A 15,505-nucleotide genomic window follows, 5' to 3' on the forward strand; every position below is an offset into this window, starting at 1 on the left:
TAAGTAAATGGCTAAGTTCTCTCAGGTGCATTGTGCTGTCGACTGTGAACAGACTGCAGTTTAGAAGGAGATTATTGCAAATCTATTTGTTGTGAATGACTTTATCTCTGAGATTAGATGACAGAAATTACTCCCTCATGGTCTTCTCTCTCATTCGTAAAGTTTCAGGTGGCTGGTTTCAGAGCTTTACAATGTGCTGCCACATGGAAAAGGTCTCAGATTATTGTATAAGCAATCATTTTTTGACTGTAGCACTTTGGGGAGAAAAAAGCTATGACTAAAGTATACATGGAATTTTTCTATACCACTGTGTCATATATTGTTCATTTATTGCAGGCCTTTATGAAAATTTTCTACTCAGGGACTGAAATTTTCTATGCCTGGCTACAATATTTATGTTAAAAAGAAGAAAGGCTAAGTTAGATCTCTCCAGATGATTTTGGTAAGTGAAGATAAATAAGTGCCCTGGTTCTGTAAAGGAAACTTTCTCATCAATCAATAGTTTGGGTTTTTTTGTTGTTGTTTTGTTATATCATCTATCTGCTCAGGACAGAAGATAAAATAAATGCCCTGATAATACAGAGAGATTAATCTGGCTGCTTTAATCTCTGTCAGCTAGGAGGGGTCCTGAAGTGACTAGATACCTATTTGAAAATCCACCTGAAAGCTTGCTAAAGATTTTACAGATATAAATAAATGAATTATTTTCTATGAAACAGTTAAAGCTCCCTATAAGTTTATGACATAACTTGTGCTTATTACTTTTTATAAAATGTAATGAGAAGCTGCAGTATTGTATAAAGTAGACACACAAAATTTTGAGGTAAAAATAACACATAATATTCTACACTTGACCCTTCTCTCTCCCAAATCATTCGATAAGTCCTTATAGAAAGAGGCAGCTATGTTCCTCTGCCACAGCCAAAAACAAACTGACCTTTTACAAAAAAGCAAAACAATATTTATAGTGAAGTCATGGTAAAGCATAACATAGCGTTACAGCTTTCTCAGGAATTATTGCAAGTAAATGTCAACTATATATTCATGCCTCCATTGCTCTCATGGAATAAAATAGCTTACTTACCATCACATGACCAAAACTGACATCAGGTAGCTTAAATACAGATAACAAAAGAATTATTAAGAAGAAAACATACTTATTGCTTCATATGCATCTAATGTTCCAAAGCATTCCTTAAACAAAGCCTTTAAATGCATTTGTTCATAAAACACATCATGCTGAGTATGCTATACATTCAGCATAACATTCTGTACACTTTAAAACTACATGAAACCTCAGCAGAGTGCACACCTAGTTTCCATCCACTTTAAATCTTTATTCAACCCATTACATTTATTTATTTAGCAAACAATAGCTAAGTGAGCATTTGTTCTTGTGTTAATTTAAATCTCATCAATGTTGCATGCTTTCCCTCATCTTCATTCACATGTCTGGAAATACATCCTACTCACAGAGATACTCGTGACTTTTTCATTCAGTCTTTCTATAGGATGGCAATTTTAGTTTGATCATTAGCAAGTTCATTTTGATTGTCTCACACTTTTCTTTTGGTACTCTTTTGCCTTTTGTGTGCAATGCATTTTTACAAGAAGCTATTAGAGGTTTAATGGAGTTTTCATTGACTAAGTCTATGGCTTTCTAGGCTTTCTCTAATTCCATATTTGTTTCAGCTTTTCCTTCATTAGTTCTTCATTTAATCATTTTCTATAGCTCTTCATTCAATCCCTTTTTACCTCATGACCTATTATTCCCTGAATTTAGCATTCTCTCTTCAATTTCCTCGTTCACATTTTTCCTATTTGGCTTTGTATTTCTGATTTCAAATGTCCTTATTTCCTCCATTATGCAAAATGGCTTTCAACATCTCCAATTACCAATCTCAAACACATAAGATTTTCCACTGACCTTGAGTGGACAACTCACTTCCCTTTCCCTATGTTTATACTGAAATTTTTCTCCATTATACAGCCCCCTCTCATCCTTGTACTCAGTTATGAAGTACACCAGCCAATTCTTCCTGCATGATTGTTTTAACTGATTCTGAATAAACAGCTTTTGTGTGTGTCTGGGCATTACTCTTGGAAGTATCTTTTTGGCCAAAAATGCAGCCATGCATAAAACCTTTGCAAGCGACTTCCTGTTTTTGCACTTGGGAACAAGGCCCTTTGTCCATAGGGCTCAAACCAAGTGCTGGTTCCCAGTGGAGACATTGAAATCCCATTTGTAAAGTTCATAAATATTTCTAGACCTGTCAAGCCATGAAATAGCAGGTGTATTTGAATACACACTGATGTGCATATATTTGTGTAACAAGCTATGCAATCTGTTTCAGTGGGAGCCCTTTATGACTACCAGCACAGTAACTGGAGGACAAAAGACGCGTAGGCAGGGTTGCTGCCTCATGGTCAGCAGGCCGCTTCTGTTAGAAACGGACCTTACTCAACATGCACATAACTGCTTCTACTGTTACTGCAGCTGTTTTCCATCAGCTTTCAGGGCAGATCACACCATAAACTGGGAAGAGCTCAGAGGAGCAGAGTATCATGGAATTACAGGCTATCGAATGATTCTCCACTCTCTGAGCCATGGACATGCTAGAAAAGATATTTAAATGCTCCCATCTTACCGACTTTTTCTTCTTAGTACAGTTTGGTTTCCTGCAACTTGAGTAGTAGTTGAGGGTTGCATACTCCATCAGAGCAGCAAAGACAAATAGAAAGCATACAGTCACAAACAAATCCATAGCAGTGACATAGGAGACACGGGGTAATGACTTTCTTGCAATGGTACTCAAAGTTGTCATGGTCAATACTGTGGTGATGCCTGCAAAGAGAAACTTGATTTAATTGTATGCAACATCATTTCTCCATGTCGCAGAAGACTCTTTAGAAACAACCATAGAAAACAGAAATGCAAAGTGTATCCAAATAATTCATTAATTTCATTTGGTAGTAGAAAAAAATTATGAAAAATAACTTTGGTAAAGCCAGTGGTATTTTGTAAACACCTCAGCTATTTGTATTCGTCTTTGCAAAAGTGACATTCCCATGCCTCTCAGTATGCTTTTCCTCATCTCTTCCTTTTTCTGGTCCCAGTTAGGTTGGAGTCGGGGGTGAGTGAGAAGGAGAGAAAGAAGAAATTTTTGAAGAAAAATATAAACCAGAAAAGATACTAAACCCAGAAAAATAAAAAATAATAAACCTGGAAAATAATGGAGAAAATACGGTCTTTTTCACAGCAGTACTGCTGTCATGAAAAATCTTGTGCTCAAAAAAGAAAAAAAAGGAGGGGGGAAGAAAGGAAAATTTGCTGCAAAGTTCTGACCATGAATTTTGAAAAAATCTTTTCACACTGCTGCTTTCTTGGGAGTCCTCCACTGCTATTTTCCTTCGCAATAAGGGAAAACAGGCTCTCACGCAAACTTCAGATGTAACCTTAATGGAAATAGCCTTTTTAATTCATACAAAGCATCACATCTTAGACTGATTTAGTAATAATGAATATAATGGGAATTATTTAGTGTGAAATATCCTGAAACAATAAAACCAGTCCTAGAATGAAATTCTATGGGATGTCAGTTATTTGGCTGTTGGTAATTCATATAATTTCTCTTCATTCCTGAGGAATAGAAGTCTTTTCATTCCCACTTTGGACTGAAGCTTTTAATTATTTGTTATGAACTGCAAGCCTTCTGATAGAAAAAATAAAACTCCTCACTAGGTTAGGAAGAAAAATAAAGCTCTCGCTCAAATAAGTCTCAAGAGAGAACCTGCTCTAAAAACAACATAACGATAAGGTAATCTTTCTTTTTATAGTTAAAGTGATATTTTGCAATGGTACACAGTGTTTGAAATGGCGGGGGATGACTTAAATTATGCCTTATAGTAAAATTACTTCCCACAAACAGCACTCCAGAGACAAATAAGTATCTGTGGATTACTTTTGACTACTTTCTGTTTATGAAGGAATGCCTACCTCTGATTTGTAGCATTTGATAGAAACTACAGCAACTCACAAGAATAACTCTCCTCACTCGAACTGTCATAAAGTCTGGAAGAGCCAGAAAGCAGGTTATTGCCTGGGCCCCAACCTTCTTCTACAATGAATAATAACTAATTGTACTCCTTAAATATCCACTATGCAGAAACAAACAAACAAACAAACAAACAATCAAACAAACAAGGTTGCTGAAAAAAACACAACCCAATAATCAAGATGAAGGCAATGCTGATAGGAAGCGGAAACATGGACTTTGTGTGTACCTTGGACATCTAAAAGCTACGGGGAAAATATTTCTGTTTCTTGTCATCTATGTCACCTCCCAATATAAGCACATGTGGCTGCCATGATCCAGCAACCTCTCCAGATCCCTCAACATCAGTTCTGTAACTAGCTGATGCTTTTAGAAAGCTCCAGAGACAAAGCTCATCCTTAGCCATTCGTCACAGTAGTCAACTGCAAAGATGCCCAACTGCAAAATGTGTTGACTCACTAGCCTTGATTTGGCCCTTCCTAGCAATAGCTTAATTAGAGTTTTTCTATGACCCTGACTCAGGCCTTGGGAGACGCTAAATTCAGGAGAACTGCATCCAGACTATGACATACTCTACAATATGAAATGAACTTCTTTAACACTTTCTAACACACATTTAGATTTCTAACACAAATCTGTCCATTTCAGAGGCACATGTACATGCATCTGCTCTCCGGTATTTTACTACCTTTAAAAAATTCCTCAAAAGCTGTAGTGTTCTTCCAGCACAATATACAGTGTCCTTTTTACATGGACTCAAGGGAAAGTTTTTATTTCCTGCTCATCCTGTGATAGGTTACTTTAGGACACTTATTTTATTAAAAGCCTAAAAAGAAATAAAAGGAGAAAAGAAAAAAGCTTGCAATGCTCAAAACCATTTTTTCTGCAAAGGTCTGCAGTTTTTCTACTGAGTGCTGTATTGACAATGTAATGTTTTTCCTCTATTTTTACTGAAATGGATGTATAACTTTGTATTATTTGTGACAAGAAGTACCGTGCAGGTATCTGTAATGATGACCAGCTTCCAAAGTGACTGTGGACAGGAAGGCAAAAAAGTGAAGGAAAAATTACCATTAACCTCTGTGCTTAAGTGCAGAAGTCCTCAACTCGGTCTGAGTCCTATATCCGCGCCTTAGAGCTGAATGTGAATTGCCTGCCCAAATCATGCTTGAGACTTTGGAAACCTAGAAGCTCTAGGTGAGAACTAAGCAAAACCAGACCAGTAAATCATGTTGTAAATGCCCCACTGATACAGAATCTGGGAGTTTTGGATGGCTCTGGACTAATTTTAGCTGTTTGAAACAAAGTAGGTTCTACTAAATTTATAGACACAGCAATAGTGTAAGATTTATTTTGGTTTTAAGATATTAATAGTGTACATGCTCAGTCTCTTAGACAACAAATCACATTTTGCTACCATAATATAAAACCTTGGGGAAAGGAGAGTTTAGCATTCTCACAAGCTATCATAGTTTCTGGATTATATGTCACTTTTCAAATTACAGTGAGGGCATGGGACAAGATTGCTGAGCACATAGATGGAAACATCCAAAGGTAAAATAAACATATTTTTACTTCTATTATTCATACAAAATATTTTTATGATATGAAATCCAATGGAAAAGCATCATTCTTCATGTAAGATGACGCTTGGACTTGGATTCCAGCTCACACCATAAACAAGCAAATTCTGTTGAGTGTATCACTTTTACATCTAACACATTGGCACAAATTTTAAAATATTAAAATTAGCCTTATAGGGGTACATACAGAGAGCAAAGAGAAAGAAGGTGCACCAGATAATACAGTTTTGTATTCCTATACATTCACAAGTCAGAATATAGATATGCATATATGAATAAAATGCAGCACCCATTATTTCCAAAGAGAATATCTAGATTACATACCTTTAGCTCATTTTATCTCTCACGCTAACAAAATTAGGTTTGTTGAGTAGTTTCAAATGCAATAAACCTTGCCAGATGAAATTGTTAAGTCTCTCACTTTGAGGAAGCCCGTATGGCAAAGTGAGCTTTGCATCTGTTATTGAAATTCACAGTGCTCATGAACTGTCTATTTCAACACAATTTTAATATCAGCCAAGGACAGCTTTGAACAAACCTGGCTTCAAAATTTCCAGGTAGACAAGTGTAAGTGGGAGCTTACAAGTTTGTGTATAAATTCCATTTTGTGACATTTATATTCTCTTAGGAAATTCCACACCAAAGATGCTATTTGATAAATCAAAAAGGACTGTCTGGGAGATCAAATGATGCAGGGATACATAATGCATGAGAACACTTTAACCTTTAGATCATTGGCCTAAAGAGTTGTTTAAAAGTATTACTGTGTAAAAGCTGCTTATTGGGCAACTGTATGCGAAGTGAGGTAGCAGGAGGTTCAGTGTTAGAAACCCTTTGGTCAGCGAGGCTCATTTTTTCTTATTTTCCAAAGGGTGTGTTGGTGGGACACTGGAGGAAAGGTGTACTGCTTCTCCCCATGCTATCACTCATTATAAACTTAATTTCTCCACCTTTCTGGTCTGGCACCTGTTTAGAGCACTGGCTTGGTTTTCTAGTGAATAAACTTAAGATGGAATGGCAAGGAAAGCAATGTTCATTTTTTGTTAAACATCAGCTGTATCTTCTTTTACATCAACACATTGCTGGCCTTGATACCCATTGTATTTTTTTAAACTGCAGTTTGAAGTTGCTCTGTAATAGCTGCCTAGTCCTATTACATATTATACCCATTTTGAAATAGTAGGGGGAAACTGGATGAAAGCTTCAGTTTAACTTAATTCCCTTCATCTTCAAGGAAAACAACCTATTTTTTTCCAGATCATAACTCTTCTTCAGACATTTGCTGGCTGCTCTTGACTATGAACATAGGGAGAAAATAATTTTGATCACTAGAGACAAGCAGAAACAGCAGAGAGCCTTTCTTTTTTCTCTTTGAATGGAGGGCAGAATAACCTGGGATCACAAAACACCGTTCTCATCCAACACTCAAATTCTATTTCCAGTTTCCCACTGACTCTTCAGGTGGCCTGGAGTGAATCACATTGCCACTCTGGGCCTCAGCCCCTCAAAGTGCATATGAAAAAGGGACTATGATGCCAAGTTTTTAAAGAGCACTTTGATGGCTCCAGACAGTGCTGCTGAAAGGATATTTATGGTCCCATTTTTTCACCCTCACAGCCAAATACCCTGATTACATTTATTTTTTCCAGCACAGAAATAGCTTATTACTTAGCGTTATTCAGAAAGCAGTAAAACCTGTCCTTCATGTAATTGTGAGTAGTTGCCAATAGCTCAGGAAATTACTCATTAATTTCAGAGAGTGAAATATTTCCCTGATGCTAGCCCTTTACATTAATGCAGCTATACTTGGAGCAGGTCTGGTGCACCGAGTCTACAATTAATTTCAACTAATTAGCAGGAGAATTTCAGCGGTTTGCCTTTGGCTGTATTACTCAAAATTTCACCATGTGCCACTATGCAAATGTGGATGTGTGCTGCTGCTCAGACAGATTTATAAGTTGTGCTATACAAGCAGACCTACAGTAAACTGGGAACATCTGCTTACTGCACCCCAAGTGTCAACAGGCCGTTGCTGGTTTTGGAGCAACAGGACTCTGTGCACAAAAAGAGGTGACCCATTATATATTATTTTCTTGTCATTTGACTTATTAAAAAGTTATATTTTAGCCCAGTAATTTAATTCTTCATCAGAGTTTTAGGAGTTAGTCATGATAGCCATTGAATATAGCCTTGGAACATCTCATTTTTATGTTCTTACTTCAAATTCATGACCTCAGTATAGGAATACATATTTTGTCTGAAGTTCCTGCTGGCTAAGGGGATGAGGCAGGGAGAGCCACACTGTTGGGACTAGTGATCTAACTTACTTCCGTGTCTAATTAATTGGAAAATGGAGCTGTGTGGTGTGGGGAACCTCCCTCAGGGACAGGGTATGAACACTGCTTACAGAAAATCAGTAATGCAAACTGTTAGATGCCTCTTCTCCCTTTTCTGTTATGCATTAAGAAGGATAACCTAAATGGATGCTGTGTGACTCTGCACACACACGGGGCTTCAGACTCCTATTTAGAAAGATGGATCACGGTCAATCTTTCCTTATCTCCACTGAGTCACCCAATTTAAGAAGAAAGTAGTTCAGCAGAGAAGTACTCTAAAGACCTGTTGCTCAATTTTCTGGACATCAGAGGCAAGTCTATACAGCCATGAACAGGCAGTTGTACAGCTGCTCTGTCCTCACCTTTGTATAGTCTTCACACTGTCCTGGAGGTGGAGGCAGTCACAGAATAACTGTAAGTCTTAGGGTCCATCATGTTGCTGGAGCCACAGTATAAAGGCACTTTGGCACTCACATGAAGGGAGGGAGGACTGAATATTTCTTTCTCGGAAAATAACCTCAGAAAACTGGACCCACATGATGCCACATGACTTATAGTCAGAAGTGCTACGCCTGTTAATTTTACAAATCCTGGATCAAATCCAGCAGGTTATGGTCTTGTGCTGACCTCACACAAAATGGGTTTTAATGCAGAATTATCTGTAAAGTGTGAACCAGTGTTGGCTGCTTGCAGTTGTCTTATTACAGGTTCTCTGAGACTTTTCGTTCTATTTATTGATCATGTTCCATAGCTCCACTGAGCTGCTCTTGGTTTGGAAGGATACCCCTTGTCACCCACTAAGAATTAAAGCTGATACAACTTCCCCCTAGGAAGATACCTAAGGATTGATAGCAGGAATGGCTGGCATATAGCTTCATTGCTTAAATAAAGCTGTGGCTAGTGAGGGGGTTACAGTTAGAGGATATTTTTGGTAACATATTTCTTCTATCATTCAGCTGAAAGTTACTCAGCTATCAAAGCATTAGAAGTTTTGGGAGGAAGAATGTTTGTAACCTGGGCCTTAGTGCACCCTGAATAGATGACTGCATGTTTTTTGCATGAGTGAAGGACTTAGAAAGTGGGGGTCAGACTTCTGGACAAGTTCAAGAGATTTAGCAGCTAAAATCTCATTCGGAGTGAATGGACTTCAAAGTTTCTTTAGCACTTCATTTTTCTTTTTCCCTTCAGGGCCTTCAGGGGGTTTATGCTAGAAGCCACAGCACCCTCAAAATTGGTGGTTGCTCAGATTTATTAGTGCAGGAGAGAAACAGACTGAAAGAGGACAAGCCATTTTGAACAACTATATAAAGTCTGCATTGTCAAACAAGGTGTCTTCCTCCTGAAATCAAGTAGAGCACCTCTCCATGGTGTTTGAAAGAGAGCTAACGGAAATGGATTCACATATAAGTAACCACCATTTCTGGTAAACACTGAGTTACTTGGATGAAAAACGATGAGGAGTACTGATGACTCTTGATCAGCTGTTTAGGGGATCAGAGGTGGTTTGTACAAATGGCCTCTCTTATACTGTGGTTGAAGGAAGGCTTGTCGTCACACAGCAGCACTGGAGAACACCCTGCCTGCTGCAGGCTGCCTTCAAGTGTCCTCCAAGGAGGTGCAGCCTGTTCGCAGCCCTTGTCCTCCAGTCTTTCCTTGCAGCAGTATCACCCTCTCAAACCTGGGGACTCAGTTGCTCCTACAAATGCCTCCTGTCTGATTTCAGTCCAAAAAGTCAGGCAGGTCAGTTTTTAATAATTTGTTCTTTCAAACTGAAATGATTTAGAGAGTCCAGCTGGTTAACTGGAGATGGTAACAAACTCCAGCAGGAGGAAGCAAAGAATAGATGGGCATGGTAACCTCTGCGCTTGAAAACAGGCATGTAAACCTTGACATAGCTTCCCTTTTTCCCTAGACTGGTAGATTTCTGAATCAGTTCATCTCAGCAGCCCTGGCAACCACAATCTGGACTAAAATGTTTTTCCTTCAGTTCTGATGTACTCCTATAATTGCCTATTATGGAGCCCTATGCCCTTGATGCTGGCAAAACCTATAGGTTTTCCTATAGAAATAAGAATAAATGGTCAACATTTCTAAGTGTATCTTAAAGCACAATGCCAAAACGCACATGCTGCTCCTGACATAAATGAGCTGCTGGAAAACCTATACCAGCATAAATCTCCACAGTCTATGAAAAATATCTATACACCCAGTGTGGTGCTTAACTTCAAGCATGCAAGCTAAAACACTTTGCGTGAGTTAATATTATTATATCCCACAGTTTTCTGTATATATAAGACATAATGCCCTGTGGGGGAGAGTTGCAGAAAGGAAGCAAGCCAGCAGTGCAATTAATTTATTCTTCAAAAATGTCACTAAAATATCATGGTGAGAACAAGGAGGCAGACATTAATTCTAGAATATTATGCAAAATAGGTGGCAGTGTCATTCTAAAGGGTCAGGGTAGTTTACTTTTAATTATACTATTAAAGGCAGAAAACCAGGTACTTCGGTGATAGGTAGATCTGGGTCTGCAAGATGTGGTAGCAATAATCCAAAGCATATAGCTAGTGGTCTCTTTGAAAGGAAGTTGATGTTTCCAAATGATAGTGTAGGAACTACACAAAGAGAGCAGAAAAGGGAATTATTAACAACTTACCTAATGCTGTTCTTGCTGGTGTGGCATCTTTTTTAATCCAAAAGGATACCCAGGAAAGAACAACTGTTAATATACAGGGAATGTATGTTTGAATAGTAAAGTATCCCATTCTTCTACTTAAGTCGAAGTATATAGTCATGACTACATAATCACCTGCAATAATAGCACAGAAAATAAATTGACATTGTGGTGAGATACAAACAGTTCACTGATGTGCTAATTTTTTAAGCTTCATAAAGACACTGCATATGAAATATTTCTTAGTGTTTCGAGAGCATCTGTGCAGTAATGCTCACTGAATAGAATTTAAATAAACTTTTCCATTCTAATTTCCTTTAGTTTTAGGTCTCTCTGGAAATGTTGGTCTATTTGGACAGGCAGAGGCTTTCAGTAATCATTTTGGATGAGTAAATTTTTGAAAGGCATCTTGAATTTCCAGACTTGATATTTCTGGATGGGTCCATGGCCACAAAAATGAAGCTACTATCATTCACCAGATTCTGTAACAAAGCCACATAAAATCCCTCCTTCTGCAGGCTGTGTCTTCCCTGCCCTAATTTCAGCTTTGAGTGACTTCTGTTATCTTCTTTTGAGATATGAATCAGGCAGTAGGGGTCTTTATGGCAAGTGTAGCATGCACATAAATATGCCTTTACATAAGAAGTCATTTATAGACACTAGACCCTCAATGCTGGAGAGAGAGGTCAGACCGTGTGCTTTTAAAGGACTCATCATTAAAAATCAAGCCTCTTTTTGTCAGCATTCCTCCATTTCAAAGCAGTTGTGGTCACTTGTGGTGTCTGTAAACCTTCAGAAGGTGAGTCTGGATATAAAGTTTATTATTCTGCTGGATAGTAAAAATCATAAAATCAAGAGCTCAGTAAGAAGGCTAGTTTATCTCACATTATATGATTTTCTTCACAGTATCTCTTCTGCTAACCCTCCTGACTCCACAAGGGATAATAATCTGTCCCTCTCTCTCTACTCAGTAGAGGCTACTGACCTTATCACCTCTCTCCTTACTAACAGCTCCCTCAGCTTCATAGATGTTAACTATCCTTTTCTCTCAGTCAGAGTGATTAACAGTAATGAAACTGAACTGAGACCTATTTCTGCACTTTGCTTGAAGTAAGTTGCTTCTATTTCAGATGTGAAGAAGAGTTTATACACCTGAGAACTTTTATGAGGTTTTGCTGACCACGTCAGACCTGACCTAATAAACTCTATTGCTTCTTGTTACAAACCTTGACTTTCTAGAATATGGTATTTGCAGAAGGTGTCATTTGCAGTAGGTAGGTAAGTCTGTCCTGTTACAGCAAAGTGTCAGAAGACTGAAGAAATTGGTAGCACAGAGAGATTAATCCTCCAAGGAATGTACACACAACTCACCCAGGTAGAGGCATAATGGGTTCATTAGTTGAGACAACTTAAAGCTTAATGTTCTAGTAACAGAGAACATATGTACAAATGCATTTAATACAGTGGATATTTTGACTATAGCTAAATATTACATAGAAAAGAAATTAATTCGGTAAGAATAACTTCCGTCCAAAGAATCTCTGAAGGCCACTGTAAAATGAATGAGCTACCATAAGCTATGAAGTCAAAGGTAATTAAAAATCTGAGGGTGGGATTTGGGGAAAGAAACTTAAAACAATGAGGCAAAAGGAAAAGTTACTATGTGTTAAGTAGATCACTTTGAGATAGATATATTTGGAAGAGGTTGGTAGGCCTTTGGGTGCTTCCATCATGCCTCTCTTAGATGAATACGTACATTTTCATGTGTACTGTGCCAGTAAAAAGCATGTGACCCCAAGAAGTTGGACAGTCATTTCAGAAGCTTTGTGTGTTTGGCATTACGGGACAGAGCTTTAATGAAAGAGCTCACTGCTGTTACAAGTAGGAGGTATTGCAGTACATCATGACATAGTGAGCCTTGTGGGTTGCTCACAGGCTAAGGGTTACCTTCATTCCACTAATCCTCAGCACTTTTCTCTGTGCAGGGAATGGCACCAGGGAACTGATGTGGGTTAGCAACCATTGGTTCTGCTGGCTTATTGTTAGCCTACATCAGCTCCCTAATCTGGTTTGCCGCACCCAAGAAAGATATACACCACAGCAACTGAGATAATTTCATAGAAATAGGTGTAAGGAGTCAGAGGCTGTGTAAATCAGTGCTTCTACTGACAGGAACCAACCCAACAACCATGGAAAAAAAAGCTATGATAATGTTTCAAACATTGTCAAGTCAGAAGGATGAGCAAAAAAAGGAAATCAAAGACTATAAGAAATATGCCAAGCCTTTACATTTTCCTTACTCATTTATTCTATCTAGAACTGCACATCTATGGATAAGCTGCTTGAGGTTGGTATAAAGCAAGGCAACCTGCAGACTTCTCATTGTGTATGATGATATATGATACACACAATTCAAGTACACACACAGGTCACTGCTCCTCTGAATAGTATGATCGTGATACCCAGCACAGCAAACAAGAGTGGGGCTAGATACTGGACAGTAAGATACTGGGAAAGTAAGGCAGAGTCCCTGCTTCCAAGGTCTTCAACTGAAATAAACCGGATAAACTGAGAGTGGGAGAAAAATATGGCACATTTCAACTGTTTTGCAGCCAGGAACTGAGGCAGAGATTAAATGACACAGAGAGTCTACCATCACGAGAGAGTCCATTTAGTCACGAACTGATTCAGTGTCTTTCAGGCAGCATTAATTTCCCCTGATTTTAGACATCTAGAAGGTAAATTCTACAGATAACCTGCACAGTGTGGCCTCCTTTCTATACTTAATGAAGATAAATTGGTACTTTTAGTATATGGTTTGTTTAATCTGTTTTAGAGGTACACTTTAGAAGGAGGTGAATGTGCCCAAAACATTTCCATTTTTCTCCTGTGATTAAAAAAGGAGAGTGATTGGCTCAGATGTGGACAAAGACATTGTAGACACCTGCAGATGATTCAAGGAGTCAATCACACCCCTTGATTTCATGGTGAAACCTATATTGGGCTACTTCTATGAGGGTGATAATGTTATTTTACCTAAATATAATAAACTTCTTAACCTTTTAAAGGGTATTTCAGTTAGTTTCCTCCTTTGTTTCATGGTTAAACTTGATGCCTTCATCCTTGAGGACATGCACAACTCTTTCTCTCCTTGCTCCTCTGTTCTCTACCTTTCTCCTTCCTTCCTTCCTTTCTTCCTTCCTTCCTTCCTTTCTTCCTTCCTTCTTTCCTTCCTCCCTTCTTTCCTTCCTTCCTCCCTCCCTTCCTCCTTCCCTTCCTCCCTCCCTCTCTCCTTCCCTTACTCCCTTCTTTCCTCCCTTCCTTCTTTCCCTCCCCTGCTGTTTATTACAACAGAACTTTTCATCTTCTCTGCAGAACATCCTTCCAGCAAGTTAAATAAAGGAACTGTGACCTGGTCAAATTTTACAAGGAGCTGCAAATTTCCAAGTATCCAACAAAGACCCATAGATGTCTAACAAGCACCTAATGAATATGAAATCCTAGGATAGTGAGTGGCTTCATTCATTTAACCACTAACCTATTTTCTTGTCTGAGATCCATACAAAAATTCTCACAATGGAGAAGGCAGACCCAGTCATACATGCAGCAGCTGTACATACACAATTCTATACTGTACCCTCTGTGCTGTACTCTAACCTATGGCAACACACTGACAGATAATATACTGAAAGATTGGGAGAACAATTTGGTTCAGTGGAATTACTGATGCAAAGTGGAAGTTAGAGGAGAATTTGCTGGTTCTCCTACAGTACTCTAACCACGCTGAGAGATGATGCAGCTAAGAGACAATGAACGCTGATGACTATGCTTAGTGGGAGGAAGAAATTGCCCCTGCTGAAATGCAGAGCCCCAACTGGAAGCAGCAATGTTGTGACTGCTGTCAGAGGCAAGCATGTTTCTGTAAAACATGTACTGAATGCATTTTTTTTTAATAGCTACAGTAAATTACAATTTTCAACTAAGTTACCACTTCAGTTCTATCCTCAGCCAAGTCAACTTCTGTTGAGATTCCTGAATTGTCTCTCTACATACAGAAGAGCCAGCATGTGCGTGCTATGTCTACTTTCTTCATTGCACTACTCCAAACTGCATTATTATTATTATTATTATTATTATTATAATAAAAAATTACTCCTTCCAGAAGTAATTATTTTCTACATATCTAAAAGCACTTGTCTGCAGCTTAAAGGAAAATAGCCATGGTACATACATTTCTGACTTTCTCTATACACACAAAATAATTTGTACAAAGAAACTCTCCTCTCTTCTAAAAGACCTGACCTGCAATTCATTCTGTACGTCCTGCAGGCATGAGCAAGCCAAAGGAGAGAAAAAGCTTTCAAGAGCTCTGCACAGTGCCTCCTTGCTCCTTTGCTAGCCTTCAGAGCTCCACTTGCCATTACTGCCGCTGCTAGAAGAGAAGCTGGGACTGATTGTGCAACAAAGCCCCACAGTGCAGGAAAGATGGGAAAAACCTCCTTCCAAACTGCATATCATTAAATCAGTGTACTTGGTTTAAAAGTAATCACACAGTGATTGCCGAGCAAGGGACCATTGGAATAGCTAATACCAAAAAACTTCACTTTGAAACCCAGAGAAGAATTCTACTTTTTCACATTTAAATAATTTCCCAGGAAGGCAAACTAACTTTTACCTGAACCATCAGACCATCAATTCACTGAAATAATGAAAATTACCTTGAGGCAAAATAGTGCCTGACCAGTTTTCTATAATGAGAGCAAAAGATGCATCTTGAGGCAGCAAATCTGGAGTAATAGGAATAGTGTAGCAATGCTTCCCATGAAACCAAAATGATTGCTGTCTGTGACCCATAGG

At 38.5% G+C, this 15,505-nt stretch overlaps 1 protein-coding gene across 2 annotated transcripts in view; it reads right to left on the minus strand.

Annotated features, from left to right (window-relative positions):
- GABRG3 (gamma-aminobutyric acid (GABA) A receptor, gamma 3) overlaps positions 1 to 15,505 on the minus strand; it is a 332,814-nt gene that overhangs the window by 1,599 nt on the left and 315,710 nt on the right. The window contains exons 7-9 of one of the 2 annotated variants that reach the window (XM_010580474.1): positions 10,631 to 10,783; positions 2,649 to 2,845; positions 1,085 to 1,114 (exon numbers count right to left, since the gene is read on the minus strand). In XM_010580474.1, the coding sequence (XP_010578776.1) occupies positions 1,085 to 1,114; positions 2,649 to 2,845; positions 10,631 to 10,783 (380 nt within the window). The remainder of the gene's footprint in view (positions 1 to 1,084; positions 1,115 to 2,648; positions 2,846 to 10,630; positions 10,784 to 15,505) is intronic. The other variant, XM_010580475.1, reaches the window with a different exon arrangement.

The sequence above is a fragment of the Haliaeetus leucocephalus genome, unplaced genomic scaffold (assembly GCF_000737465.1).
Source record: "Haliaeetus leucocephalus isolate CR32 unplaced genomic scaffold, Haliaeetus_leucocephalus-4.0 Scaffold712, whole genome shotgun sequence".
Lineage (NCBI taxonomy): Eukaryota > Metazoa > Chordata > Aves > Accipitriformes > Accipitridae > Haliaeetus > Haliaeetus leucocephalus.